This window comes from Macaca thibetana, chromosome 15 (genome assembly GCF_024542745.1).
Source record: "Macaca thibetana thibetana isolate TM-01 chromosome 15, ASM2454274v1, whole genome shotgun sequence".
In the NCBI taxonomy this organism is placed as follows: Eukaryota; Metazoa; Chordata; class Mammalia; order Primates; family Cercopithecidae; genus Macaca; species Macaca thibetana.
Genome location: NC_065592.1, coordinates 41,849,072 through 41,874,920, shown reverse-complemented (window position 1 = coordinate 41,874,920; position 25,849 = coordinate 41,849,072). Strand labels below are relative to the sequence as shown.

At 46.6% G+C, this 25,849-nt stretch overlaps 1 protein-coding gene across 1 annotated transcript; it reads left to right on the top strand.

Annotated features, from left to right (window-relative positions):
* The first annotated feature begins 221 nt into the window (after positions 1-221).
* On the top strand, positions 222-25,148 carry NANS (N-acetylneuraminate synthase). Its single transcript, XM_050762211.1, has 6 exons — positions 222-482; positions 4,369-4,584; positions 19,020-19,119; positions 20,293-20,447; positions 22,883-23,149; positions 24,918-25,148. Exons 1-6 carry the CDS (start codon positions 351-353, stop codon positions 25,125-25,127), a joined length of 1,080 nt encoding a protein of 359 aa, XP_050618168.1. The 5' UTR covers positions 222-350; the 3' UTR covers positions 25,128-25,148.
* Positions 25,149-25,849: the final 701 nt, after the last annotated feature.

The following is a 25,849-nucleotide window of genomic DNA, read 5'->3' as shown; positions in this document are numbered from 1 at the left end:
GCAGGCAGGCGTCCGCCTCCTGCAGGGAATGCTTGCTCCTGGGTACACACACGGAACCCGCGACGGTGCGAGACCACGCCCTGGGGCAGCGAGCCTCAAGCCTAGTACAGGAGAGGGGCGCAGAGCTTCCTCGCCCCGCCCCGCCACCCTTCCCGCGGGAGCCCCGCCCCCCTCCCTGATTGGCTTTCGGGAGCGAGGCGGGGCCTAGGGGATTGGCTGAGCGGCGTCCGCGGGCTGACGTGGCGGGCAGGCGTGTGGGTCTTGTAGCGCTGCTCACAGAAGAGTAGAGACGGCGGCGGCGGCGGCCGAACCCAGACTGACAGTGAGGCGCCGCACCCCGAGCCGCCGCAATGCCGCTGGAGCTGGAGCTGTGTCCCGGGCGCTGGGTGGGCGGGCAACACCCGTGCTTCATTATTGCTGAGATCGGCCAGAACCACCAGGGCGACCTGGACGTGGCCAAGCGCATGATCCGCATGGCCAAGGTGAGGCAGGAGCTCCCGGTACCTGGGATCCGGGCGCCGGGCGCCGGGCGCCGGGGGGGGCGGGGCGGGGCGGGGCGGGGCCGCGGGGAGCCAGGGCCACACGGCTTCCCCAGATGGGTACCCTGGTCCGGCCTCCTCCCGCCTGCCAGTTCCGTTTTCGGAATCCTTCGGATCCCTCTTCCTCACCCCGTCCACCACCCTCCTGACCTTTCTGCTCTACAGCAGCTGCCTCCTAACCCGACCTCTTTCATCCCCGTTCTGGTTCCAGAATAATCTTTCCAAAACTCAGACTTGATCAGACCATTACCCCTGCCTGGCACCTTCTGTGGCTCCCTCCCGCCCGCTGGTAGAGTGGAAACCCTTTAACGTAGCCTTCAAGATTTTAATTACTGGGTCCCTTCCAGCCCGTCATAATTCTTCTCTGACATTCTTCAGCGGCACAGAGTTACTTTCAGGAATGACAGTTCCTGGAAGTTGCTGTGGTCTCTTCTCACCCGCCATTCCCTGTATGTGGAATATGAAGTGGTTAAAAGGCGGGGCTATGAGTTCAAATCTCGACTCCACCACTAGCTGTGTGAACGTGGGCTGGTTACTTAGCCTCCGTGAACCGTTTCCCCATTTGAAAGCGGGGCTTGATAATAACAGTTCTTTCCGCATGGAGTTGTTATGGGGATCAAATGAGATTCTCAGAGCTCTGAGCCCAGCAGTTGGCACACAGGAGTCGGTAAATGCGAGCTATTCGTGATACGATGTTTATAGCTTTCCGTGCTCCCTCTTCTCTTGGGACTGCCATATTCTTCATTACGACCCCAGCCCCCAGCATAAGGCCTGGCCTGCACTATGATTCTTTGGTTTAGAGGTAGCTCACCCCGTCTTTCCTTTCCCTTCATCAATGCTGCTCAACTGATTTTGTATCATTTGTGACAGGTTCTTTAAATGTTTATTTATTTGTCTATCTTAGAGATAGGGTCTTGCTCTGTCACTCAGGTTTTCTCTTATTGTTCTTTCTTTCTTTTTTGAGACGGGGGTCTCTCTGTATCACCCAGACTGGAGTGCAGTGGCATGATCCCGGCTCCCTGCAACCTCTGCCTCCCGGGCTTAAGTGATTCTCCCACCTCAGCCTCCCGAGTAGCTGGGACCCACAGGCATGAACCACCATGCTGGCCTAATTTTGTTGTAGAGATGGGGTTTGGCCATGTTGCCCAGGCTGGTCTCGAACTCCTGAGCTCAAGCGATCTGCCCGCCTTGGCCTCCCAAAGTGCTGGGATTACAGGTGTGAGCCACCACCCTTGGCCCTTACTGTTCCTTTGGGACTGATTTTATGGAAACCTAACCACTGAATCATAAAAATACTTTACAAAAGTAACACTGCTAACATTTTTTGAGTGCTTACTCTACCAGATACTAAGCTAAATGCTGTACATGCACCATCTCATTTAATTTTTACAACAACCCAATGCCATGATGCTGCCGATTTCATTTTAAAGGCTAAGAGAAAATAAGTGACTTAGGCAAGGGCACACAGCTAGTATGATAAATACAGTAAGGGGTTTTTCAGTTTTTGCTCCTAAGCCACAGGGCTCCAGCCTTTCTTATGCAACATTGTTTTCTAGAGGGAAATTCCCACTCTTAATTTGAAGGAGCAGCCTGTTTCTCCTCTTGGAATGCTAAAGTTGTAAAAATATCTGGAGATACTGAAGAATATCTGGAGATATTGAAGCCATAGAAACAAAGCTATACTGACCAGGTGCAGTGGCTGATTCCTGTAATCCCATCACTTTGGGAGGCTGAGGGAGGCAGACTGCTTGAGCTCAGGAGTTCGAGACCAGCCTGGGCCACATGGCAAGACCTTGTCTCTAATTCCATTGAGCTGGAATCTAGGTGGCTGCAGCCTTTAGGAAAGGGATCTGGTCAGCTTTGCTAGAGACACTGTGCAACTTTAGTCAGGTTAGTCTGGGCCTTGGGATCTTTATCTAGACAATGAGAGCTCTGTTGCCCAAGGTCACTTTCAGTTCTAATGTTCTTCGAACTTTCCAGCATCAAGTCCTGACCTTACCATCTTATGATTTGTCAAAGAGCAAGAATAGTGATCTCAGCACTGACATTTCTGGACCCAAGAAGTTTTTAATAGCATGAATACCTCTGTGTCTACAGAAATGGCAGTGAGATAGGACTTTAGTGGGTTTTAATTATTCTTTTTCTTGAGTAGGTTGTTTTTGTTTGAGACAGAGTCTCACTCTGTTGTTCAGGCTGGAGTGCAGTGGCACCATCATAGCTCATTGCTGCTTCAACCTCTGGGGATGAAGCAATCCTCCTACCTCAGCCTCCTGAGTAGCTGGGACTACAGGCATATGCCACCACGCCTGGCTAATTTTTACATTTTTTGCAGAGACAGGGTCTTACTATGTTGCTCAGGCTGGTGTTGAAGTCCTGGGTTCAAGCAATCCTCCCACCTTGGCCTCTCATAAAGTGTTTGGATTACAGGCATGGGCCACTATGCCTGACCTCTTGAGTGTTTTGTGTGTGTGTGTTTTTTTTAATAGCTTTTATAGTCAAACAATCCAGCTTTTATATTATTGTCTCTGCTCAGTAGAAGTCACCTAGGGGCTGGGGCATTTTTGTTTTTCTGCTTTTCGACATGTAACCTGTTCAAAGAAAATGTCATGGAAAAAAGTGCCAGTGCAAAGCAGCTAAAAGCAGAGTTGCTATTGTTGAAATCAGAGAAAGAGGCACAGGGCACTGTCCCTGGATTTTCTTGTCCCTAAGAGGGCCTCATTAGAACAGTTTACATGTCCTGAAGGTAGCCCAAACTGTTTTTATATAGATGGAGAAACTGAGTCCAGAGCTGGGAAGTGACTTATCTAAGAGTTAGGGTCAAAGTTAAAACAGAATCGCCTGGCGCGGTGGCTCACGCCTTGTAATCCCAGTACTTTGGGAGGCCGAGGCGGGTGGATCACCTGAGGTCGGGAGTTCAAGACCAGCCTGACCAACATGGAGAAACCCTGTCTCTACTAAAAATACAAAATTAGCCGGGCATTATGGTGCATACCTGTAATCCCCAGCTGCTCAGGAGGCTGAGGCAGTAAAATGGCTTGAACCCGGGAGGCAGAAGTTGTGCTGAGCCGAGATCACGCCATTGCACTCCAGTCTGGGCAACAAGGGCGAAAACTCCGTCAAAAAAAAAAAAAGTTAAGCCAGAATCTTTCTTTACTAAATTCTCATCCAGTGCTGATTTTACTATTCTTTGCTGAGTTATATAACTTTAAATCTTCCTTAATTCTTTGATCCAGTATTTTTGATATTTACAATGCAATACAAAGGAAAAAAGCCCCATTTTTTTTCTTTTGGCATGTTAAGAGAAAAAAATGGGGGGGGGGTCTCCCATCTCCAAACAACCTTTTCTTCCTTTCAGACTTTCTTGCCTTTTCTGTTTCTCTTCCTTGGAGGTCCTTAAAGTCTCTGTCAATCTATGTTGTTTTTAAAGATGGTGATGTAGGCTGGGCATGGTGGCTCACATCTGTAATCCCAGCACTTTGGGAGGCCAAGGCAGGTGGATCACCTGAGGTCAGGAGTTCAAGACCAGCCTGGCCAACGTGGCAAAACGCTGTCTCTACTAAAAACAACAAAAATTAGCCGGGCATCATGGTGGGCACCTGTAATCCTAGCTACTTGGGAGACTAAGGCAGGAGAATGGCTTGAACCCGGGAGGCACTGGTTGTAGTGAGCGGAGATCACGCCTTCTGCACTCCAGCCTGGGTGAAAGAGTGATACTCTGTCTCTAAATAAATAAATAAAGATGGTGATGTCATAGCAGTTGCCCCAGAATTTTTTTCTTTTTTTGAGAATCTGCGACAGTCACTGAAAGGTGTCCTAATGTGTGTTGTAGGAGTGTGGGGCTGATTGTGCCAAGTTCCAGAAGAGTGAGCTAGAATTCAAGTTTAATCGGAAAGCCTTGGAGAGGCCATACACCTCAAAGCATTCCTGGGGGAAGACGTATGGCGAGCACAAACGACATCTGGAGTTCAACCATGACCAGTACAGGGAGCTGCAGAGGTACGCTGAGGAGGTTGGGATCTTCTTCACTGCCTCTGGCATGGATGAGGTGAGTCCTCTGCTGCTCTGTCATTTGTCACTTTAGCAGACCAAGTGTCAGCAGGCAGCCTGGTGACTTCCGGCTTAGGGCCAGCTCCAGCCCTTGCTCATCTTTTCTGTTCCCAACTATTGGAGAGGCTAGCAGGCGCCAAAGCCCAGTGAGAATCTGTGGGAAGGATGCCATTGTTTTAAAAACAAGTTGTCTCTGGCCAGGCGCAGTGACTCACGCCTGTAATCCCAGCACTTTGGGAGACCGAGGGGGATGGCTCATCTGAGGTCAGGAGTTCGAGACCAGCCTGGCCAACATGGTGAAACCCCGTCTCTACTAAAAATACAAAAATTAGCTGGGCATGGTGGTGCGTGCCTCCCAGTTACTTGGGAGGCTGAGGCAGGAGAATCACTTGAACCTGGGAGGTGAAGGTTGCAGTGAGCCGAGATCACGCCACTGCGCTCCAGCCTGGGCAAGAGAGCAAGACTCCATTTCAAATTAAAAAAAAAAAAAAAAGCCAGGCGTGGTGTCTCACACCTGTAATCCCAGCACTTTGGGAGGCCGAGGTGGGCAGGTCACGAGGTCAAGAGATCGAGACCATCCTGGCCAACATGGTGAAACCCTTTCTCTACTAAAATACAAAAAATTAGCAGGGTGTGGTGGCGCACGTCTGTAGTCCCAGCTACTTGGGAGGCTGAGGCAGGAGAATCGCTTGAACCTGGGAGGTGAAGGTTTCAGTGAGCCGAGATCACACCACTGCACTCCAGCCTGGTGATAGAGCAAGACTCTGTCTCTAAATAAATAAATAAATAAATAATAACAACAATAACAAGTTGTCTCTGGAAGTAGAGGTCAGCCACACTGAGATCCCAGAGTCCCTCCAAGCTGTAGGGACACCCCCGCTGGGCCAGGCTTCTCCCAGTAGAAAATGGTCTGGAAACCAGGGGCTGGGTGCGGTGGCTCACACCTATAATCCCAGAGCTTTGGGAGGCTGAGCTGGAAGGATTGCTTGAGGCCAGGAGCTCAAGACCAGCGTGGGCAACATAGGGAGACCCTATCTCTACAAAAAATACAAAAATTAGCCAGGCGCGGTGGCCGTACACCTGTAGTCTGGGAGGCTGAGTATTGCTTGATCCCATGTATTTGAGACTGCAGTGAGCCACGATTGGGCCACTGCACACCAACCTGGATGATAGAGCAAGATCCTGTCTCTTTTAAAAAAAAAAAAAAAAATAGAGCAAGGAAACCACAATTCTGGAGTCTGCCCCTTGCTGACTAGCATTGACTGACTTGAGAGGGGGGACACTGGCACTGTCCAGAAGGGAATGGCTTATAGGATGGTCACCGGTGGTTTTTGGCTTGGCCAAAACCAAGCTGGTGCCAGGTCTCGGGTCCCGTCTGCTCTGTGACCTGCCTCCTTAGAATTCCTTCATGTGTTCTTTTAAATGTAAAAAAATTTTAGTTGTAAAAATAATATTACAGAAAGTTTCGAAAACAAGAAAAAGGGGAAAAAACTGACCCATAATCCCTCTGTAGCAGTTCTTTTTACATATTTCCTCCTGAAGCCTTTTTATATGCTTGTTTTGTTGCCTGCTGGTACTATTTAGTGAACATTGAGTTCTGTGCCTGCTTGTTTCAGTTAACATTATAGCACGAACTTTTACCCCACCTTATGCTTAAATATTTTAATAGCAACGTAATACTTCTTTTGCTGCATGTACTATACTGTACCTAATCATTCCTCTACTTTTGGACATGGAAGTTATTTCAGTTTTTTTTTTTGAGACAGTCTCAAAAAAACTGGGGGAAGAGTATATAGGATTTCTCTGTGTTCTTTCTTACAGCTGCACGTGAATCTACCATTATCTCAAAATCAAAAGTTTAAAATTAAAAAAAGAAAAGTTTCCTCAGTTTAATTTAATTTAATTTTTTTTGAGATGAGTCTCGCTCTGTCACCCAGACTGGAGTGCAGTGGCGTGATCTCGGGTCACTGCGACCTCCGCCTACCAGGTTGAAGTGATTCTCCTGTCTCAACCTCCTGAGTAGGCATGCACCACCACACCTGGCTAATTTTTTTTTTTTTTTTTTGGTATTTTTAGTGGAGATGGGGTTTCACTGTGTTAGCCAGGCTGATCTCAAACTCCTGACCTCAGGCAATCCACCCATCCCAGCCTCCCAAAGTGCTGGGATTACAGGTGTGAGCTACTGTGCCCAGCCCAGTTTTATTTTTTGTTGTTGTTTGTTTGTTTTGAGACAAAGTCTCACTCTGTCTTCCAGGCTGGAGTGGAGTGGCACGATCTCAGCTCACTGCAACCTCCGCCTCCCAGGTTCAAATGATTCTCATGGCTCCGCCTCCCGAGTAGCTGGGATTACAGGCACCTGCTACCATACTCAGCTAATTTTTGTATTTTTAGTAGAGATGGGGGTTTCACCATGTTGGCCAGGCTGGTCTCGAACTTTGACCTCAGGTTATCCACCCGCCTCAGCCTTCCAACGTGCTGGGAGGCAGCAGATCTGATGCCTAGAGCAGTGTGCTTTCCACAGTCCCTCAGCTGCTGCTGCCTGACTGGCAGCCCAGGCTTCCCAGAGCATAGATTCTCACTGTGAATGCCTGAAAGCTCAACAGAGTCTCTGCATGCACCACGCTCGGTACCGGTTCAAGACTGAAGTTGGCTGGAGAGTCTCTGGGCCCAGGAGCTGCCTTGGGAGTAAGAGGATAGATTTTTTTTTTTTTTTAACCTACATAAAAAACTTACTTAGATATATTGCTGATCTTCCATTAATTATTGCCCTGCAGCCTGGGGCAGAACCCTCACTCTGCATCCAGTTTCAAATCTGAGACCTGGGTTTGCGCAAATTCAGTTTGAACTGGTGACATAGCAGTCTCCATTCAGAAAGGAATAGGTCTTCTATCGTCTATCAACAACAGAACCAAAGGGACATTGTTGTATTAATTCTTCTGGGCGTACTCACGGCCTGGGGAGAGTTTCTGAGATTGTATGTGGCCTCCTCTAAAGAAACAGGATTGTTTTTCAACATACTAATCACAATGTTTAGCTTCTGGTTAAATAATATTCTTTTAAAGTATTAGTCACTCCTGGTGCTTTTTTTTTTTTTTTTGAGACGGAGTTTCATTCTTGTTGCCCAGGCTGGAGTGCAATGGTGCAATCAGGTCTCACTGCAACCTCTGCCTCCTGGGTTCAAGCAATTCTGCCTCAGCCTCCCAAGTAGATGGGATTACAGGTGCCCACCACCACGCCCCGCTAATTTTTTTTTTTTTTTTCGTATTTTTAGTAGAGAGGGGGTTTCACCATGTTGGCCAGGCTGGTCTCAAACTCCTGACCTCAGGTGATCCACCCTCCTTGGCCTCCCAAAGTGTTAGGATTACAGGTGTCAGCCACCGCGTCCAGCTCTTTTTTTTTTTTTTTTTTCCCCCTGGAGACAGGGTGATACGGTTTGGCTGTGTCTCCACCGAAATCTCAACTTGAATTGTATCTCCCAGAATTCCCGCGTGTTGTGGGAGGGACTCAAAGGGAGGTAATTGAATCATGGGGTCTGGTCTTTCCCATGCTATTCTTGTGATAGTGAATAAGTCTCATGAGATCTGATGGTTTTATCAGGGGTCTCTGCTTTTGCTTCTTTCTCATTTTCTCTTGCTGCTGCCATGTAAGAAGTACCTTTTGCCTCCCACCATGATTCTGAGACCTCCCCAACCAGGTGAAACTGTAAGTCCAATTACAGCATACAGCCTTCCCCAGAGTAATCACTTTGAGAAGCACTTTCATTTGGAGGACTAAGTCCTAACCTGTTTGTTAAAAATAATTAGGCTTAGTAGTTTTGTCATCCCTCCTCCTCCTTAGTTTTTTGTCCTCCCCCAGGACACAGTTTTCCTAAAACTTGACCTTACCTAGTGTTGAATCCATAGTAGGGAGAAATGTTATGTGGGCATTTCATTGCACTGACAATTAAAAACAATAATAACCAATCAGAGTAATGAGAAGCATATGAAGGCGGTTTCCAAAGTGTGGTTCGGGAACCCCTGGGGGATTCATGAGCCCTTTCAGGAGGTCCACAAAGGCAAAACTATTTCCATGATGATACTCAAATGTTATTTGTCCTTTCCATTGTCATTCTCACAAGTATATAGTAGAGTTTTCCAGAGGCTAGGTGATGTGTGATGACATTATTCCTTTGGCAGTGGCTAACCTAATGGAAGGTGTGTTGCGTGTTCTTTTTTTTAAAGAACAGTTTTATTGACACACCATCCAATTCACCCAATCGAGGACACAATTCAGTGGTGTTTAGTAATATTTACAGAGTTGTGCAACCATTAACACAATTACCGTTAGAACATTATCACCCCCAAAAGAAAAGCCACCCATTAGCAGCACTCCTCAGCTGCCCCAATTCTCCCAGGCCTAGGCAATGACTTATCGGGGTTTTTTTTTTTTTTGTTTTTTTTTTTGAGACAGTCTCTTGCTCTGTTGCCCAGGCTGGAGTGCAGTGGCGAGATCTTGGCTCACTGCAATCTCCATCTCTCAGGTTCAGGCAATTCTCCTGCCTTAGCCTCCCAAGTAACTGGGATTGCAGGCATGCACCACCCTGCCCAGCTAATTTTTGTATTTTTAGTAGAGACAGGGTTTCACCATGTTGGCCAGGCTGGTCTTGAACTCCTGACCTCAGGTGATCCACTTGCCTTGGCCTCCAAAAGTGCTGGGATTATAGGTGTGAGCCACTGTGTCCGGCCTCAAATTTTTGTCTCTATAAATTTGCCTATTCTGGATATTGCATATAAATAGAATCATACAATATATGAGTCTGACTCATATAACATTTCATATAACTTTCATATAACATTGTGTTTTCATTTATGTTGTAGCATATATCAGTACTTTGTTTCTTTTTTTTGGCTAACTCATAATTCAGTTTTACGGCTATACCACATTTTATTTACCCTTTTGTCAGTTGGTGGACACTTGGGTTGTTTCTACTCTTTGGCTATTATCTTTGGCTATTAAGAATGATGCTGCTATGAGCTTTTATGTACAGGTTTTATATGGACATGTTTTCATTTCTCTTGGGTATTATACATATGAGTGGAATTGCTGGGTTACCTGGTAACTCTGTTTAACTTTTTTGAGGTTTGCCAAAGCGGCTGCACCATTCCCAACAGCAGGGTTTGATGGTGCCAGTTGCTTCACATCTTTATCATTTGTTATTACCTCCTGATACTAGCCATCCTAGTGGATGTGACATGGTGTCTCATTGTGGTTGTGATTTGCATTTCTCTGATGCATCTTTTCATATGCCTGTTGGTCATCTGCGTATCTTCTTTGGAAGAATGTTTATTCAGATCCTTTGTCAGTTTTAAAAATTGGATTATTTTTCTTTATATATTCTTTTGAAATTTAATTATTTTTTCATGTATATCCTTCCAGTGAATTGTCTTTATATATTTTAAGTACAAGTCCTCAAGTCCTTTATCAGATAAATGATTGTAAAAAGCTTTAGTCTTTGGGTTGTCTTTTCCACTTTCTTTTCTTTCTTTCCTTTTTTTTTTTTGAGACGGGGTCTTGCTCTGTTGCCCAGGCTGGAGTGCAGAGTGGTGCAATATCGGCTTACTGCAACCCTGGCCTCCTGAGCTCAAGCAATCTTCCCACCTCAGCCTCCTAAGTAGCCAGGACTATAGGCATGTGACAACAGACTCAGCTAATTTTTGTAAGACAAGGTCTCACTATGTTACCCAGGCTGGTCTCAAACTCCTGAGCTCAAGCGAACAGCCTACCTTGGCCTCCCAAAGTGCTGGGATTACAGGCATGAGCCACCATGCCTGGCCCTTTTTCACTTTCTTGATAGTGTCCTCTGAATTACAAACATCTTTAATTTTGATGATGTCCAAATTATCTATTTTTTCTTCTGTGTTTGTCTATTTATGTGGTTTAAAAATTTCTCATTTATTTTTATTTTTGAGACAGGGTTACACTATGTCACCCAGACTAGAGTGCAGTGGTGTAATCTCAGCTCAATGCAACCTCCAACTCCCAGGTTCAAGCGATTCTCATGCCTCAGCCTCCCGAGTAGCTGGGATTACAGGTGCACAACACCATGCCCAGCTAATTTTTTTTTTTTTTTTGTATCTTTTGGTAGAGATGGAGTGTCACCTTGTTGGCCAGGCTAGTCTTGAACTCCTGACCTCAAGTGATCTGCCTGCCTTGGCCTCCCAAAATGCTAGGATTACAGGTGTCAGTCACTTTGCCCAGCCAATTTTAGCTTTTTTTTTTTTTCTTTATTTCTCAGTTTTAAACCACAATGTGATATCACTGCACAGCTATCAGTATGGTTAAAGTAAAAAGTGGTTGGCTGGATGCAGTGGCTCACTCCTGAAATCCCAGTACTTTGGGAAGCCGAGTTAGGAGGATCAGAAATGAAAACTTTGGCCAGGCGCGGTGGCTCAAGCCTGTAATCCCAGCACTTTGGGAGGCCGAGACAGGCGGATCACAAGGTCAGGAGATCGAGACCATCCTGGCTAACCTGGTGAAACCCCGTCTCTACTAAAAAATACAAAAAACTAGCCAGGCAAGGTGGCGGGCGCCTGTAGTCCCAGTTAGTCGGGAGGCTGAGGCAGGAGAATGGCCTGAACCCGGGAGGCGGAGCTTGCGGTGAGCTGAGATCCGGCCACTGCACTCCAGCCTGGGCGACAGAGCAAGACTCCGTCTCAAAAAAAAAAAAAAAAAAAAAAGAAATGAAATGAAAACTTAACATTCATACAAAAACCTGTATGTGAGTGTCATTACAACTTTTATTCTTAGTAGCTCAAAACTAGAACAAGCAAAATGTTCTTCAGCGGGCGAATGGTGAAACAAACTGTAGTACATGCGTACCATAGAGTATTACTCAGCAATCAAAAGGAATGAACTATTTTTTCTTTTTTTTTGAGACAGAGTCTCACTCTATCGCCCAGGCTGGAGTGCAGTGGCATAATCTCGGCTCACTGCAACCTCCGCTGCCCAGGTTCAAGCGATTGTCCTTCCTCAGCCTCCTGAGTAGCAGGGATTACAGGCACACGCCACTGCGCCCAGCTAATTTTTGTATTTTTTGTAGAGATGGGGTTTCACCATCTTGGCCAGGCTGGTCTCAAACTCCTGACCCACATCGGCCTCCCAAAGTGCTGGGATTACAGGCGTGAGCCACCATGCCCAGCCAGGAATGAACTATTGATGCGTGCAGCAGCCTGGATGCATCTCAAGGATATGATGCTGAGTGAGAAAGCAGCATACACAGAAGGGTGCATACTGTACGATTCTGCTTCCATAACATTCTGGAAATAACAGAATTATGAGAATGGAGAACAGATGGGGAAGGGGATGTGGTTATAAAGGGGTGACGTGAAGGATCCTTGTAGCAGTGGCATCATGGTACCTTCTGTATGGTGACCGTGGCAGTGGTCACATGAGTCTGTGCATGGGGTAAAATTGCATAGAATTAAATATAGGCATACATAAATGAATACATGTAGAAATGGTGAAATCTGAATAAGATTGGTGGACTTTGTCAACGTCATTCACCCAGTCATGATATTATACTATAGTTTTGCAAGACATTACCATTGGGGGAAGAGTATATAGGATCTCTCTGTATTCTTTCTTACAGCTGCAAGTGAATCTACCATTATCTCAAAATTCAGTGTTTAAAATTAAGAAAAGATTCCGCAATTTTATTTTATTTTATTTTATTTTTTGAGATGGAGTCTTGCTGTCACCCAGGCTGGAGTGCAGTGGCACAATTGTGGCTCACTGTAACCTTCGCCTCCCAGGCTCAAGCAGTTCTCCTGCTTCAGCCTCCCAAGTTGCTGGGACTTCAGGCATGTGCCACCATGCCCAGCTAATTTTTGCATTTTTAGTAGAGACAGGGTTTCACCATGTTGACCAGGCTGGTCTTGAACTCCTGACCTCAGGTGATCTGCCCGCCTCGGCCTCCCAAAGTGCTGGGATTGCAGGTGTGAGCCACCATGCCCAGCTTTAATTTAAAATGTTTATTTTATTTATTTCACTCTGTTGGCCAGGCTGGAGCGCAATGGCACGATCTTGGCTCACTGCAACTTCTGCCTCCTGGGTTTAAGAGATTCTTGTGCCTCAGCCTCCTGAGTAGCTGGGATTATAGGTGCCCGCCACCACACCCAACTAATTTTTGTATTTTTAGTAGAGATGGGGTTTTACCATTTGGTCAGGCTGGTTTCAAACTCCCGACCTCAGGTGATCCACCCACCTTGTCCTCCCAAAGTACTGGGATTTCAGGCATGAGCCACAATTTTAATTTTTTTAATTTTTAATTCAGTAAATATGAATAAGTAAACCCACATCAAAAAGAAAAAAAAGATCTGTAGACTCTTTAGTAACTTTTTTTCATTTTTTGAGACAGAGTCTTGCTCTGTTGCCCAGGCTGGAGAGTAGTGGCACAGTCATAACTCATGGCTCACTGCAGTCTAGACGGCCCAGGCTCAAGCGATCCTCCCACCTCAGTCTCCTTAGTAGCTGGGACTACAGGTCCACACTACCACGACCAGCTGATTTCTACATTTTTTGTAGAGACAGGGTCTCCCTATGTTGCCCAGGCTGGTCTTAAACTCCAGGCCTCAAACAGTCTCCTACCTCGGCCTCCCAAAGTGCTAGGATTACAGGTGTAAGCCACTGCTTCTGGCCTCCTCAGTAATTTTTAAGAATCTAAAGATGAAAACATTTGGGATCCCATGCTGAATGCTGTTTACACATACCCCAGGTGTGTGGTGTGTACCCTGGCTCTATGATGATGGCACGGCTATATGGTACACACCTCAGCTGTATGGTACATACCCCTGACTGTATGATGCACACCCCAGCTCTATGGTACACACCTCTGCTATGTGGCCCATATGTGGGCTATATGGCCCTGTGGCCAAGTGAATGGACTCTAGGGTCAGATTTTTAAGTTTGAGTATGGCTCTGCCTATCATTTCTGGTATATCCATGTGGAGGTTATTTAACCTCTTTGTGCCTGTTTTCTTCAGTTGTAAAGCGGGCTTCGTAGCAGAACCCATCTGGGAGGGAAAGTGAAGATTAAATGTGATGGTTAATATAAAGCATAGTACACAATCAGTATTGAGTGTTAGTCACAATTAAGGAAAGCAACCCGGGCTAAGGGCTGGGACATCTGGGTACCTGGAGGCTGGGACATCTGGGTGCTTGCCCTGACTTTGCCCTTAACTCTCAGTGTGACCTTGGTGAGCCCCTTCCCTGCCTGAGCCTCCATTTCCTTTTCTGTGTGTGACCCAGCTGCCATCCAGCGACTCTCCCTATTCTGATGTCCTGAGTCCGCACAGAACCAGGGAAGATGTCATCAAGGTGACTGGCACCTGGAATGGGGACTTTTCGGCTTCTGTCCACGTTTCCTGGAAACGCAAGCTCCCTGAGCTCCTGGATCTGACCTAGGGGAAAGGTGCCTCCTTGCTCTGTGAGGCTGCCGAGGCGGAGTCACTTATTTAGGCCGTGCCCTGCAGGTGGCATCAGTTGAGAACCTGGAGTGGTTGGGTGATAGGGAGGAGTCAGTCTGGTGTTTGTAGCGGGGCTTCCCTCTTGGTTTTCCTTCCCTCTGCTCCCCAGGCAGCCCATTTGCTTGGTGTCTGGGATGTGTGTTTTAGAGCCAGGCTCTCTGAGCTCAGCTCCTGGTGCTCACACTCTGTGTGGCTTGGGCTCCTCATGTAACCTTGGAGCCACAGTGGCCCCCCATCTGTAAAAACAGGATTGTTAAGATGCTCCTGGGGCTATCTGGGGCTATCTGCAGGATTCAGGGAGTTAAGCCCGTGGGGTGTCAGCACAGGGCCAGGTCTGCACTCACCCAGCGATGGCTGTTCTGTTGCTTAGAACCCTTTGGAGTTTTTCTGCTTCAGCCTATTTGAGCAGGTAGGTTTCTCTGGATGAGGAATGCCATTTGTCCCCAGCTAGTCCCCTGCCTCACCTAGGGCACAGGCAGTGAGGGGAAAGTGCATTTTTTTTTTTTTTTTTTGAGACGGAGTCTCGCTCTGTCGCCCAAGCTGGAGTGCAGTGGCATGATCTCTGCTCACTGTAACCTCCGCTTCCTGGGTTCAAGCAGTTCTCTGCCTCAGCCTCCTGAGTAGCTGGGACTACAGGCGCCCGCCACCACTCCCAGCTAATTTTTGTATTTTTAGTAGAGATGGAGTTTCACCATGTTGGCCAGGGTGGTCTTGAACTCCTGACCTCATGATCCACCCACCTCAGCCTCCCAAAGTGCTGGGATTATAGGCGTGAGCCACCGTGCCCCGCAGGAAAGTGCGTTCTTTAAAGAGCCTTTACAAGAGTTAATTTACCTTGCCGTCTGTCAAACTGTTGGAGGTAGAATGGTTCCTTGTTCTGCATTTACGTAGCAAGTGGCTCCCAGTGTTTACTTACCCTAACTTCCTTATAGAAACAGGCATTTATTGAGTGCATATTTTCTCCACACTGTATGCTGTTCTAGGGCGTTCTCTGTGTGCTGAGGAAAGGTTAAGGTGTGGCAGAATTTTATTAAGGCCAAGAAAACTGTCAGGGCTTCTGGTTGAAAGTTGCACCAAGCCTGTGGAACTCAGGTGAAACAGCAGAACGTCTTTAGTCTAAAAGGAAAGTTCTTTTGAGAAGGCAAATGGAAGTCATGACCAAAGAGGTGACTCCTGAGGGACATGCTCCCCTCACACACAGTGGCCATCCCAGCAGAGCCGCCCTTCCCTCCAGCACCTGCCTGTGTCCCAGGCACGGTGCCCTCTGACAGGCCGCTGCCCTGAGGCCAGCCCAGCCTATTTGTGGCTACACCCTTCCCCTGACTCCCTGTTCTCCCCAGCTCATCACTGTGGGTTTTTTTTTTTTTTTTTTTTTTTTAAGACGGAGTCTTACTCTGTCACCCAGGCTGGACTGCAATGGTGTGATCTTGGCTCACTGCAGCCTCCACCTCCCAGGTTCAAGCAATTGTCCTGCCTTAGCCTCCTGAGTAGCTGGGATTACAGACACATGCCATCACGCCGGCCTAATTTTTGTATTTTTAGTAGAAGCGGGGTTTCATCATGTTGGCCAGGCTGGTCTCAAACTCCTGACCTCGTGATCTGCCCGCCACGGCCTCCCAAAGTGCTGGGATTACAGGCATGAGCTACTGTGCCTTGCCTGGGCTTCTTTTTTATCCTGCAGGGTCCAAAAACTGAGGGGAAATTGGGGGGACTTTAGAAAAATCTCAGCTCTACTTCTCTCTTTCCTTACCCCTGACTCAGATCAGTGGTTCCCAGAGTGTCCCACAGGACACAGTACAGAAAGGGGGTTCTGTGGGCACGTGTTGTCCACCCTCATTCATTAATTTAGAATCAATAAAGGGTTTTTTTGGTTTGTTTTTTGTTTGGTCACCCAGGCTGGAGTGCAGTGACACGACCTCAGCTCAGTGCAGCCTCGATCTCCTGGGTTCAAGCAATCCTCCCACTTCAGCCTCCCAAGTAGCTGGGACTGCAGGCACATGCCACACGCCTGGCTAATTTTTATATTTTTTGTAGAAACGGGATTTTGCCATGTTGCCCAGGCTGGTGTCAAACTCCTGGGCTAAAATGATCCTCCTGCCTTGGCCTCCCACAGTGCTGGGATTACAGGCATGAGCCACTGTGCCTGGCCAGAATTAAAAAAGTTCTGAGTCGGGTAAGTTTGGGAAACACTGGGTTTGGAACTCAGCTAAGTTGATTTACTGGGACCCTCAGAAAGCATTAAGGCAGGGTAGTGTTTCTCCCAAATGAGGCGATCCATGGGACCCATTTCTGCATGTTGAACTCAGCTGGGAGCCAGAGGAGAGTTGTACATGGCTGAGCTCCCTTCAGACTCCCACAGACTTTGTGCTATGGGGCAGGAGGGAGAGAGGAGTGCTGAGGCTGCCGGGCTGCATGGAACCCCAGATAGAGAGGGAACCCGATAGCAGGGTGGGAAGGCTAGGGGAAGTCAAGGAGTCCCTGGAGAGAAAGGGGTCACCAGTTGCTGACCGAGCCTGTAGTAGCCCCTAGGCACAGCGATACTGTCTTAGGGCTGAAAGAATCTTCCAGATTTCTCAGATTCCCTTTGCAGGATGGCTCTGAGTGGCAGTTTTCTAAATGGCCACTGGGTGGCGCTGGCTTCCCAAGAGGTGGCAAAATGAGGCACCCCTTCCCTTTCCAGCAGGAATTGGCCTTTTTCCTTACCTGAAAATTATAGAATTCCATGCAGATTTTACAGCCTCTGTAGTAAGCTTCTGCAAAGTTTTTTTTTTTCTGCACTTGTCCCCTCTCCTTGCCCCTGATCGCTCTGCCCCTCTCTTGAGGGGGTTCCTGCATCTGTTTATGCCCTGGAGGGCCACACCACACTCCCACAAGGTGAACATTATACAAAAGAAAACTCAGTGGAAGATTCCTTCTTTAAACAGAAAGCAATCTCTTCATCTGCCAAATGGAGTGAGAAGGGTAGGAAAATGAGACTTTATTCAAAAAATATATTTAAAACTGATGTTTTTTCAGTTCTGTCTTAGGGCTAGTTAGCAGTGTTAGGAAACACAAACAGGAAAGAGTGAGGTAGAAAGGTATGGAAGGTACTGGGAATGGTGGCTGAAGCTTATAATCCCAGCGCTGTGGGAGGCCAGCGTGGGACAACTGCTTGAGGCCAGGAGTTTGAGAACAGCCTGGCAACATAGCAAGACCCCATCTCTACAGCGAATTAAAAAAAAAAAAATTAGCCACATGTGGTGGCACATGCCTGCGGTCCCAGCTACTTGGGAGACTAAGGCAGGAGGATTGCTTGACCCCAGGAGTTTGAGACCAGTTTGGGCAACATAGCAAGACCCTGTCTCTACCAGAAAAGAAAAGAAAAAGATGGAAGGGGAAAGGAGAAGAGTTAAAAATAAAGCAGAGAGGAAGAGTAGTAAGAACAGTGAAGGAAGGGAGGAAAGGGAGGGAGGGAGGAAGGAAAGAAGGGAGGAAAGGAGGGAGGAAGGGGAGGTAGGTCGGTTGGTCGGTCCTAGACCAATCAGAGTTTGCATTTCATTTTAGCAACATCCCTGGGAGAGGGAAAGATTTGTGTGCACGTGATCAAGTGTGAGAAAGTCATTAAGCCCTAATTTATTTCTGAGTCACAGGCATCATTTTAGAACTAAGATATTTGGAACCATTCAGAGACACTGATTTTTTCGACTTTTGATTTCCAACTTCAATTCAAAACAGAAGGACTCAAGAAAACTTTTGAAGGTGATGCGTATGTTTATTACTCTGTGGTGATGGTAGCAGTAGTGTATACTTAAGTCCAAACTCACCAAATTGCATACATTATGTGCAGCTTTTAGTATATCAATTATACCTTATTGAAGCTGGAAAGAAATAATAAAAGGTTTTTGAGTTCTTATAATTTGACAGCAAACTGAGATTTTACTCTTATAACTTATGCTCCACTGATTCCTTCAGCAAGCATTTGCTGACATTTACCAGTTTCCTGAGTCTTGTTGATGAATACTAGAGAAGGATGTTGAAGAGCCCTAAATAGGTAACTTCAGGCAGTGACGTTATATCTGAAAACGTGACTGAGGTTCACTTTTCTGTGGGCAGCGTGCTTTGAGGCCTGAAAGGGCTCGGGCTGAATGGGCCCTGCCAGCCATGGATCCTTGTCTAAAGGCTGGGTGAAAAAATGCTCCATTTTCCCCCTTTCGCCAAGGATTGAAATAGCCCCTTTTCCCACATTTGGCCGAGTAGAGGGGAAAGCCTTTGAGGCTATTCACGTTTTCACTGCCTGGTTTTCTGGGTCAGGATTAGGTCATGACTGTTTCTTATTTGTTCATTTGCCCTTGGGCCCCTGGGGCAGGTAGGGTTTGGCCAGGTGAAAGATTCTTTTCCACATTTTTTTTTTTTTTTTGAGAAGGAGTCTCGCTCTGTTGCCCAGGCTGGAGTGCAGTGACACGATCTCAGCTCACTGCAACCTCTGCCTCCCAGGTTCAAGCCATTCTCCTGCCTCAGCCTCCCAAGTAGCTGGGATTACAGGCATGTGCCACCACACCCGGCTAATTTTTGTATTTTTAGTAGAGACGGGGTTTCACCATGTTGGTCAGGCTAGTCTCAAACTGCTGACCTCAGATGATCCATCTGCCTCTACCTCCCAAAGTGCTGGAATTACAGGCGTGAGCCACTGCACTCGGCCCTTTTCCAGATTCTTGTCACCAGCAAAGACCAGCACCAAATGTTGTTTGTTGGACTAATGGATGGGTGGATGAGAATGAATGTTTGCATTTGAATGAAATGACTGAGAACAAATCTTTGCCCGCTTTCAAGTTGTTGAGAGTCCCTCTGCTGCATAAGAGGAGTTTTTCTATTTGTATGTTATTCCTCGCCTGTCATGACAACAGTGTTTTTGAACAATGGTGAAAAGGAGCTCTCTCTTTGATTTTTGTAGATGGCAGTCGAATTCCTGCATGAACTGAATGTTCCATTTTTCAAAGTTGGATCTGGAGACACTAATAATTTTCCTTATCTGGAAAAGACAGCCAAAAAAGGTAAGTGTCTAATTTTTGACATAAAATCCAAGGGAGTCCAAACCTTCATATGTTTACTCCCCTCATGGTGGCCCACTTTGAGGCAGATTTCATGAAGACAAATTTTAGAAGCCTCTTTTCATTTTCTTAAAATAAGAGACAGGGTCTCGCTATGTTGGCCAGGTTGGTCTTGAACTCCTGGCCTGAAGCAATCCTCCCATCGTGGCCTCCCAAAGTGCGAGGATTACAGGCATGAGCCACTGTGCCCTGCCAGAAACCTCTTTTCAATCAACCTGTACTTTCACTTTTTGTATGCTAAGTTGAAAGAAAATAAATTAAGAATATGAGTTTTTATAAGACATTTAAAAAATTTTTTAAGAATTTATTTATTATTATTATTTTTTTATAGAGACAAGGTCTGTCTATGTTGCCCAGGTTGGTCTTGAGCTCCTGGATTCAAATGATCCTCCTACTTTGGCCTCCCAAAGAGTTGGGATTATAAGTGTGAGCCACTGCACCTGTCCTAGAAAATTTTTTAATGAAAATGTGTAAGAAGGATATGACAGTATACATAAAACCTAGTATGGTGATGCATACCTGTGGCCCCAGCTACTCTGGAGGCAGAGGTAGGAAGATTGCTTGAGTTTGAGATTGCAGTGGGCCATGATCATGTAAAGTCGTTTTACAACATGAACAATGTCATTTGATCATCATAACACCCCTAGGACTGAAACAGGTCTGATTATGATGCTTGATACTTATTTCATAGGGGAGGCTTTTGAGACTCACAGACAGACAGTGCTTTGCCCAGGCACAGCTACAAGTGGCAGCTCTGCACCTCACACTCACTCACACTCTTGAATCAGCACTCATTGTACTGTACTGCCATGGTATACAACCTGTTAATCAGATGAGATACTCATTTTCCTCTTGAAAGTGTGAAATTCCTCTGCCTCTTTAATTCAGTTCGTTTTGCTCAAGAACACTGTCGGGGGGCAGAGGGGAGCCCACCTTCCCTGTGGCCGAGGGCAGGAACCCAACAAGCTCCTCTCTATTCCCCCGCAGTGGCTGGCACAGTGTTTTGAGATGTCTGTGGAGTTCAGTTGAATGATGAGACCAGCAGTTGGGATGTGTTGGGGAGAGTCAGAACCTCTAAAGAGAAAGTGCTGATGGTATTGGTGCTGGATTACTCAGGTCGCCCAATGGTGATCTCCAGCGGGATGCAGTCGATGGACACCATGAAGCAAGTCTATCAGATTGTGAAGCCCCTCAACCCCAACTTCTGCTTCTTGCAGTGTACCAGCGCATACCCACTCCAGCCTGAGGACGTCAACCTGCGGGTCATCTCGGTGAGCAGGAGGGGGGGTTCCCTTCTCGGGCCATTTACTATGGGGAAGACGTAGTCTTTTTTATAACCAAAATTCTAACAAACCATGGCATACTTTATAATTTGAACATCCTTTGACAGTCTTGATGTTACTAAATCAAATTTGAGCTAAACAGTTGAGGAAGCACATACATTCTAAAGAGTGTGACTATAAATGAAATTTTCTTGGCCAGGTGCGGTGGCTCATGCCTGTAATCCCAGCACTTTGGGAGGTTGAGGTAGGCAGATCACCTGAGGTCAGGAGTTCGAGACTAGCCTGGCCAACATGGTGAAACCCCTTCTTACTAAAAATACAAAAACTAGCCAGGCATGGTGGCGCATGCCCATGGTCCCAGCTACTCAGAAGGCTGAGGCAGGAGAATGGCTTGAATTCAGGAGGCAGTGAGCCAAGATCGCACCAGTGCACTCCAGCCTGGGTGACAAAGTGAGACTGTCTCAGGAAAAAAAAAAAAAAAAATCTGTCAACAGACATTTGGGATGGTTTTACCTTTTGGCTATTGTGAGTGATGCTGCTATGAACACTAGCGTACAGATATTCATCTTTTTTCATACTGAGTTATAGGAGGCCTTCTTGAAACTTATGGCTTTTTCTGCTTTGTTATTTGCTGGCTCTCTTATTTTCTAATTCTTAGCATCCCTGAGGCTCAAACTAATTACAGTGACAGCCTTGAGGGAAATTACTCTCTCCCAGGATTTTGCCTACACAGTCATTTCATAGATGGTGAAGTCCAGTCCCAAGTCGGGAAGCCTGAGATCCCACAGCAGCTTGGTGGCAAAGCTGGAACTAGAACCCGGGCATGTCCCCTTAGGCCTTTGTCTCTTACTGTCTCATGCCATCTCTCTCAGTTCCTCCTGTAGCACTGGAAATTTAACTTCATTCAAAAATATGTAATTATCATTAAAACCATTATAGTAACATTAATGGAATTCTGTCTATCCATCCATACATACTTAGAATCCTGATATTGCAGTTGTTTTCCTTTTATATTTTCCTTTCAGCATAGTATTTGATATTGTTTTTCCCATAATATAAGCTTTCTTACATGTTGCTATACAGCCATTAACTTTTAAAAAGTTAGCCTTTTTGAAAACTGACATTGCTCCTTTTACTTAAACTTTCTTTTTTTACCTACACTTTTTTCTGTTTCTGCTTCACATATAGCTTATCTAAATCATGTTATTTTTAAAGCTTAAAAATGATTTCTGTGAAACATGTAATGTCAAAAGTAAACATCCCCAGCACTCCCATCCCACAGAGATTCCGATAATTAACAGTTTAGTAGACGTGACCCGTTATTTTCCCTTTCAGTGTATCTCTGTCCCCACTCAAGGTGCTGTCATGTCCTCTCTCTTGACACTACACATTGCAGGAGTTATTCCGCCAGCCTATCCCATCTTGGGCCTGCACATAGTACGGCCGTTTGAATTTCCAAACTTAGCAATCCGCATTCCATCACACACCCTTAAGCCTGTTTTTCAAGGCCTTTGCCACCTAACCTTCCTAATCTTTTGTTAAACCCCACCTGAGGCCAGATGATGTGGCTCACGCTGGTAGCACTTTGGGAGGCTGAGGCAGGTGGACTGCTTAAAGCCAGGAGTTCGAGACCAGCCTGGCTAACGTGGCAAAACCCCTTCTCTACTAAAAAATACAAAAATTAGCTGGGTGTGGTGGTGGGCGCCTGTAGTCCCAGCTGCTCGGGAGGCTGAAGCAGGAGAATCGCTTGAACCCAGGAGGCAGAGGTTGCAGTGAGCCGAGATCACACCACTGCACTCCAGCCTTGGCAACAGAGCGAGACTCTTGTTTCAAAAAGAAATAATAAATAACAATAAAATAATAATACACCCTACCTGAGTCTACTGTACTCAGCTTTCTGATCACCCTCACCAACAAGACTCACCCATCTTAAAGTGTCTTTTGTTGCATTCAGTGAATTATAGATAATGGATTATTTATCATTTCTGCCAAAGGATTGTTTTGAGATTGGGCTGTGTATATTATTGTTGATATTTGTGGCACACTTGCTTTCAGCAGCTCAGGCTAATTAAATGTGACAGATGGTTTTTGAATGAAGTTAGACATTAATTTACAGTTCTGTTGTTATTCTCAGTGTATTGTGCAATGTGAAACATTCTTAAAATGCATTCTTTGCAGTAAGAGTAACTGTTGTTTTTAGAGCATTTACAATGTGCTGAGTGCTTCTCATGCATTTACAGCAACACTCAGCAGGTATTATCATCATCCCTAGGAAGGAGAGGCTCAGAGAACCTCAGTATCTTACCCCTGGCTGCACAACTAGTGAGTGGCTAAACCGGGACTCAACCAGATATACTTGACCCTAGAGAATATGCATAAAGCACCATGATATTTAACGTTATTTTTCTTTTTTCATTTTAAAGGAATATCAGAAGCTCTTTCCTGATATTCCCATAGGTTATTCTGGGCATGAAACGGGCATAGCCATATCTGTGGCCGCAGTGGCTCTGGGGGCCAAGGTGTTGGAACGTCACATAACTTTGGACAAGACCTGGAAGGGGAGTGACCACTCAGCCTCACTGGAGCCTGGAGAACTGGCCGAGCTGGTGCGGTCAGTGCGTCTTGTGGAGCGTGCCCTGGGCTCCCCAACCAAGCAGCTGCTGCCCTGTGAGATGGCCTGCAATGAGAAGGTACGTCCTGCTGGACTCCACTCGGCTCTGCTGCCGTGTGCGGAAACAGGATGGGCTGGCCCGAGAGGGATGGTCAGGGCCAGCACTCCCTGAGCCAGGCTAATTAAATGATGAAGGAATGGGCTGCCACCCCTGTCAGCTTCTTCAGGCTCTTCAGTAATGCGTGTCACTCTGGCTGGTAGCAGCAGCGGGAGAAACATGTTATCTAAAGGGAACTTTAGCGGTTTCTCTGGCCACCTAGGGTCACATTAGAGGAGTCTTCCACTAATTATCTGAAGCCCATGGCCCCAGTAACTCCTAGACTCCAGAATATGTAACAGTGATGAGGCCCTGGAATAAGTCAAGTCTGGGCTCCCTTGGAGCAGGTAAACCCTGAGAAACATTTAGGCGAGGTGTTCCCTGAGGTACCAGAAGAGCCTGTGACATTTCCTAAGCCAGGGTGGCACTGGTGGAAAGGGCAGTGAGTTGTTGCAGAGGTGGGTGGGTGATGATGCAGCTGTTCCTTGTGCAGCACGGACCTTCAGACAGAGGGACTGGTGGGTCTAGAAGCACTGCCTGGCCTGCTGACTGTCACGGCTTCGTGGAAGCCGTGGCCTGGACCTTCTTGCCGTCTGAGTCATAGAGCCAGGCAGGCATCCTGGGACTGCAGGCACGCACACACACCTAACCTGCTGCAGGATGTTGGGGTCAAGGCAAAGACCAAACACCAGGCATGCCTGGTACTGCTGTCATCTTTTATTCTAGTGGGGCCTACCTGCTTCCCCAAATCAAAGATGCATCTATACCAGGAAATTAAAATAAAGTAAAAAGAAATAGTTTCTTTATAGAGGAAACAGGAGAGAATTAGACCAGAAACCAGAGTTAAGTTTTATAACAGTTGAGCACTTAATTTGGCTCTCTGAGCAGACAGTAAAACATAACAGGATGCATGATTATCACTTGACAGACATTTTTTCCTGGCACCACATTCCAAGCAGAATTGATTCCTTGCACTCTCTTGTGGAGGATATAGAGTAATAAAACACGTAATTTATTTGAAAGTATTTATGGAGAAGACAAACATTGGTCATGAGCTTCAGGTAACCTTCATTTCCTCACCTGCCTGTCCTATCTGCCCCTTCCTCGGGGGCTCCTTTTCTTGCCATCTGCATAACAGCCACATTCACCATCTTATGAGTCCTTCATATTTCTATTTTACCAAACAAAGTGGCGGTAAGGTGTGCACCCTGAAGAACAGTGCGTCAGGAGTTGAGAATCTCATTCCTACGTTTCATCTTGGCTGTCTGCAACCCTGGCCAAGTCACCCACCCTGTATGGGCCTCAGTTTCCCCATGTTTACAATGAGATATTGAGCTGGATGGTGACCAAAGGAATTAGAGTTTGCATGTATTAAGAGCATTCTATGTTCCAGGCACATTCTATAATATCACCAATCCTTACAGTCATCTGACAGGATAGTTTCCATTTGACAGAGAAACTAAAACATGGCCTATATCCCACTGACTGGGATTTGAACCTGGCTCCACCTACACAGCCTGAGCCCTTTCCTTCGCACTTTATTGTAAAGGCCACTCCTCTGAGTCTCTGAATTCAATCTACACTGGTTGAATTCCTGCCATGTATGAGATATTCTGAGCAGCGTAGGTGGCAACAGAGTCCCTGCTCCCAAGGTACTGCCTGGGGAGGACTGATCAGGGACCTGGAATGTAAAGTAGTGTACACTAGTTACTTCTGTGAAGCTGGCACTGAATGTTCATTTTGTTCACAGCTGGGCAAGTCTGTGGTGGCCAAAGTGAAAATTCCGGAAGGCACCATTCTAACAATGGACATGCTCACCGTGAAGGTGGGTGAGCCCAAAGGCTATCCTCCTGAAGACATCTTTAATCTAGTAGGCAAGAAGGTCCTGGTCACTGTTGAAGAAGATGATACCATCATGGAAGAATCGGTAGATAATCATGGCAAAAAAATCAAGTCTTAAAATAAAGTGCCATTCTGTGAATTCTCAGTTCCCTTGCTAGTGCTGTCGGATGTGTCTGAGTGAGGCGGGGGCAGGAATGGCGGTCTCCAGGGACCTGGCCGTCATCCACCTCCACCCGCTCCTTAGACAGCAGACGTTTCTGGGCCAGGCCCTGTGTCAGCCCACTGGAGAGAGAAAAAGATCCAGTGATGCAGTCTCTGCTTCAAGTTGGCCAGCTTAGAAGAGGGGGTGGTTCCAAACCACGTCCATATCCTTCAGTTGCTGGGTGGCTGCAGAGAGGGGCGAGAGCTGGCTGCGCAGGTCCTTTCCTTTAAGCCTTCAATCTCACTTCCTTACAGCCCTTTACTTCTCCATTGCCTTTATCCCTTTCCTGCCGTTGGCCTCTGTGTCTAGTTGGCATTGTATAGTAGTCCCTCCACATCAGAGAAAGGATTGGTCAAAGGATCTTGTAGGCAGAAAAATGCTGAAGGTTCTCCTCTCAGAGCAGAGAGGGAAATGGCATGTGTTCCTTCTCTGAACAAATACTAAGGGCCATCTGTGTGCCAGGCACTGCTTTAGGCACAGAGGATACAGCCATGAACAGCCCCAATCCCTTCCTCAGGGAACTTTCATTCAGATGGGGGCAGATGCATAAAAATCAATACACTATGCATATATTGAGAGCATTCTATGTTCTAGGTACATTCTATAATATCACCAATCCTTACAGTCATCTGACAGGA

What these genes read in the sequence shown, in the direction of transcription:
- NANS (XM_050762211.1), top strand. Translation starts at nt 351, where the DNA reads ATGCCGCTGGAGCTGGAGCTGTGTCCCGGGCGCTGGGTGGGCGGGCAA. An exon ending in CTGCCTCTGGCATGGATGAG is followed by an intron (nt 4,585 to 19,019) that starts GTGAGTCCTCTG and finishes TGATTTTTGTAG; the next exon opens with ATGGCAGTCGAATTCCTGCA. An exon ending in GGAAAAGACAGCCAAAAAAG is followed by an intron (nt 19,120 to 20,292) that starts GTAAGTGTCTAA and finishes TGGATTACTCAG; the next exon opens with GTCGCCCAATGGTGATCTCC.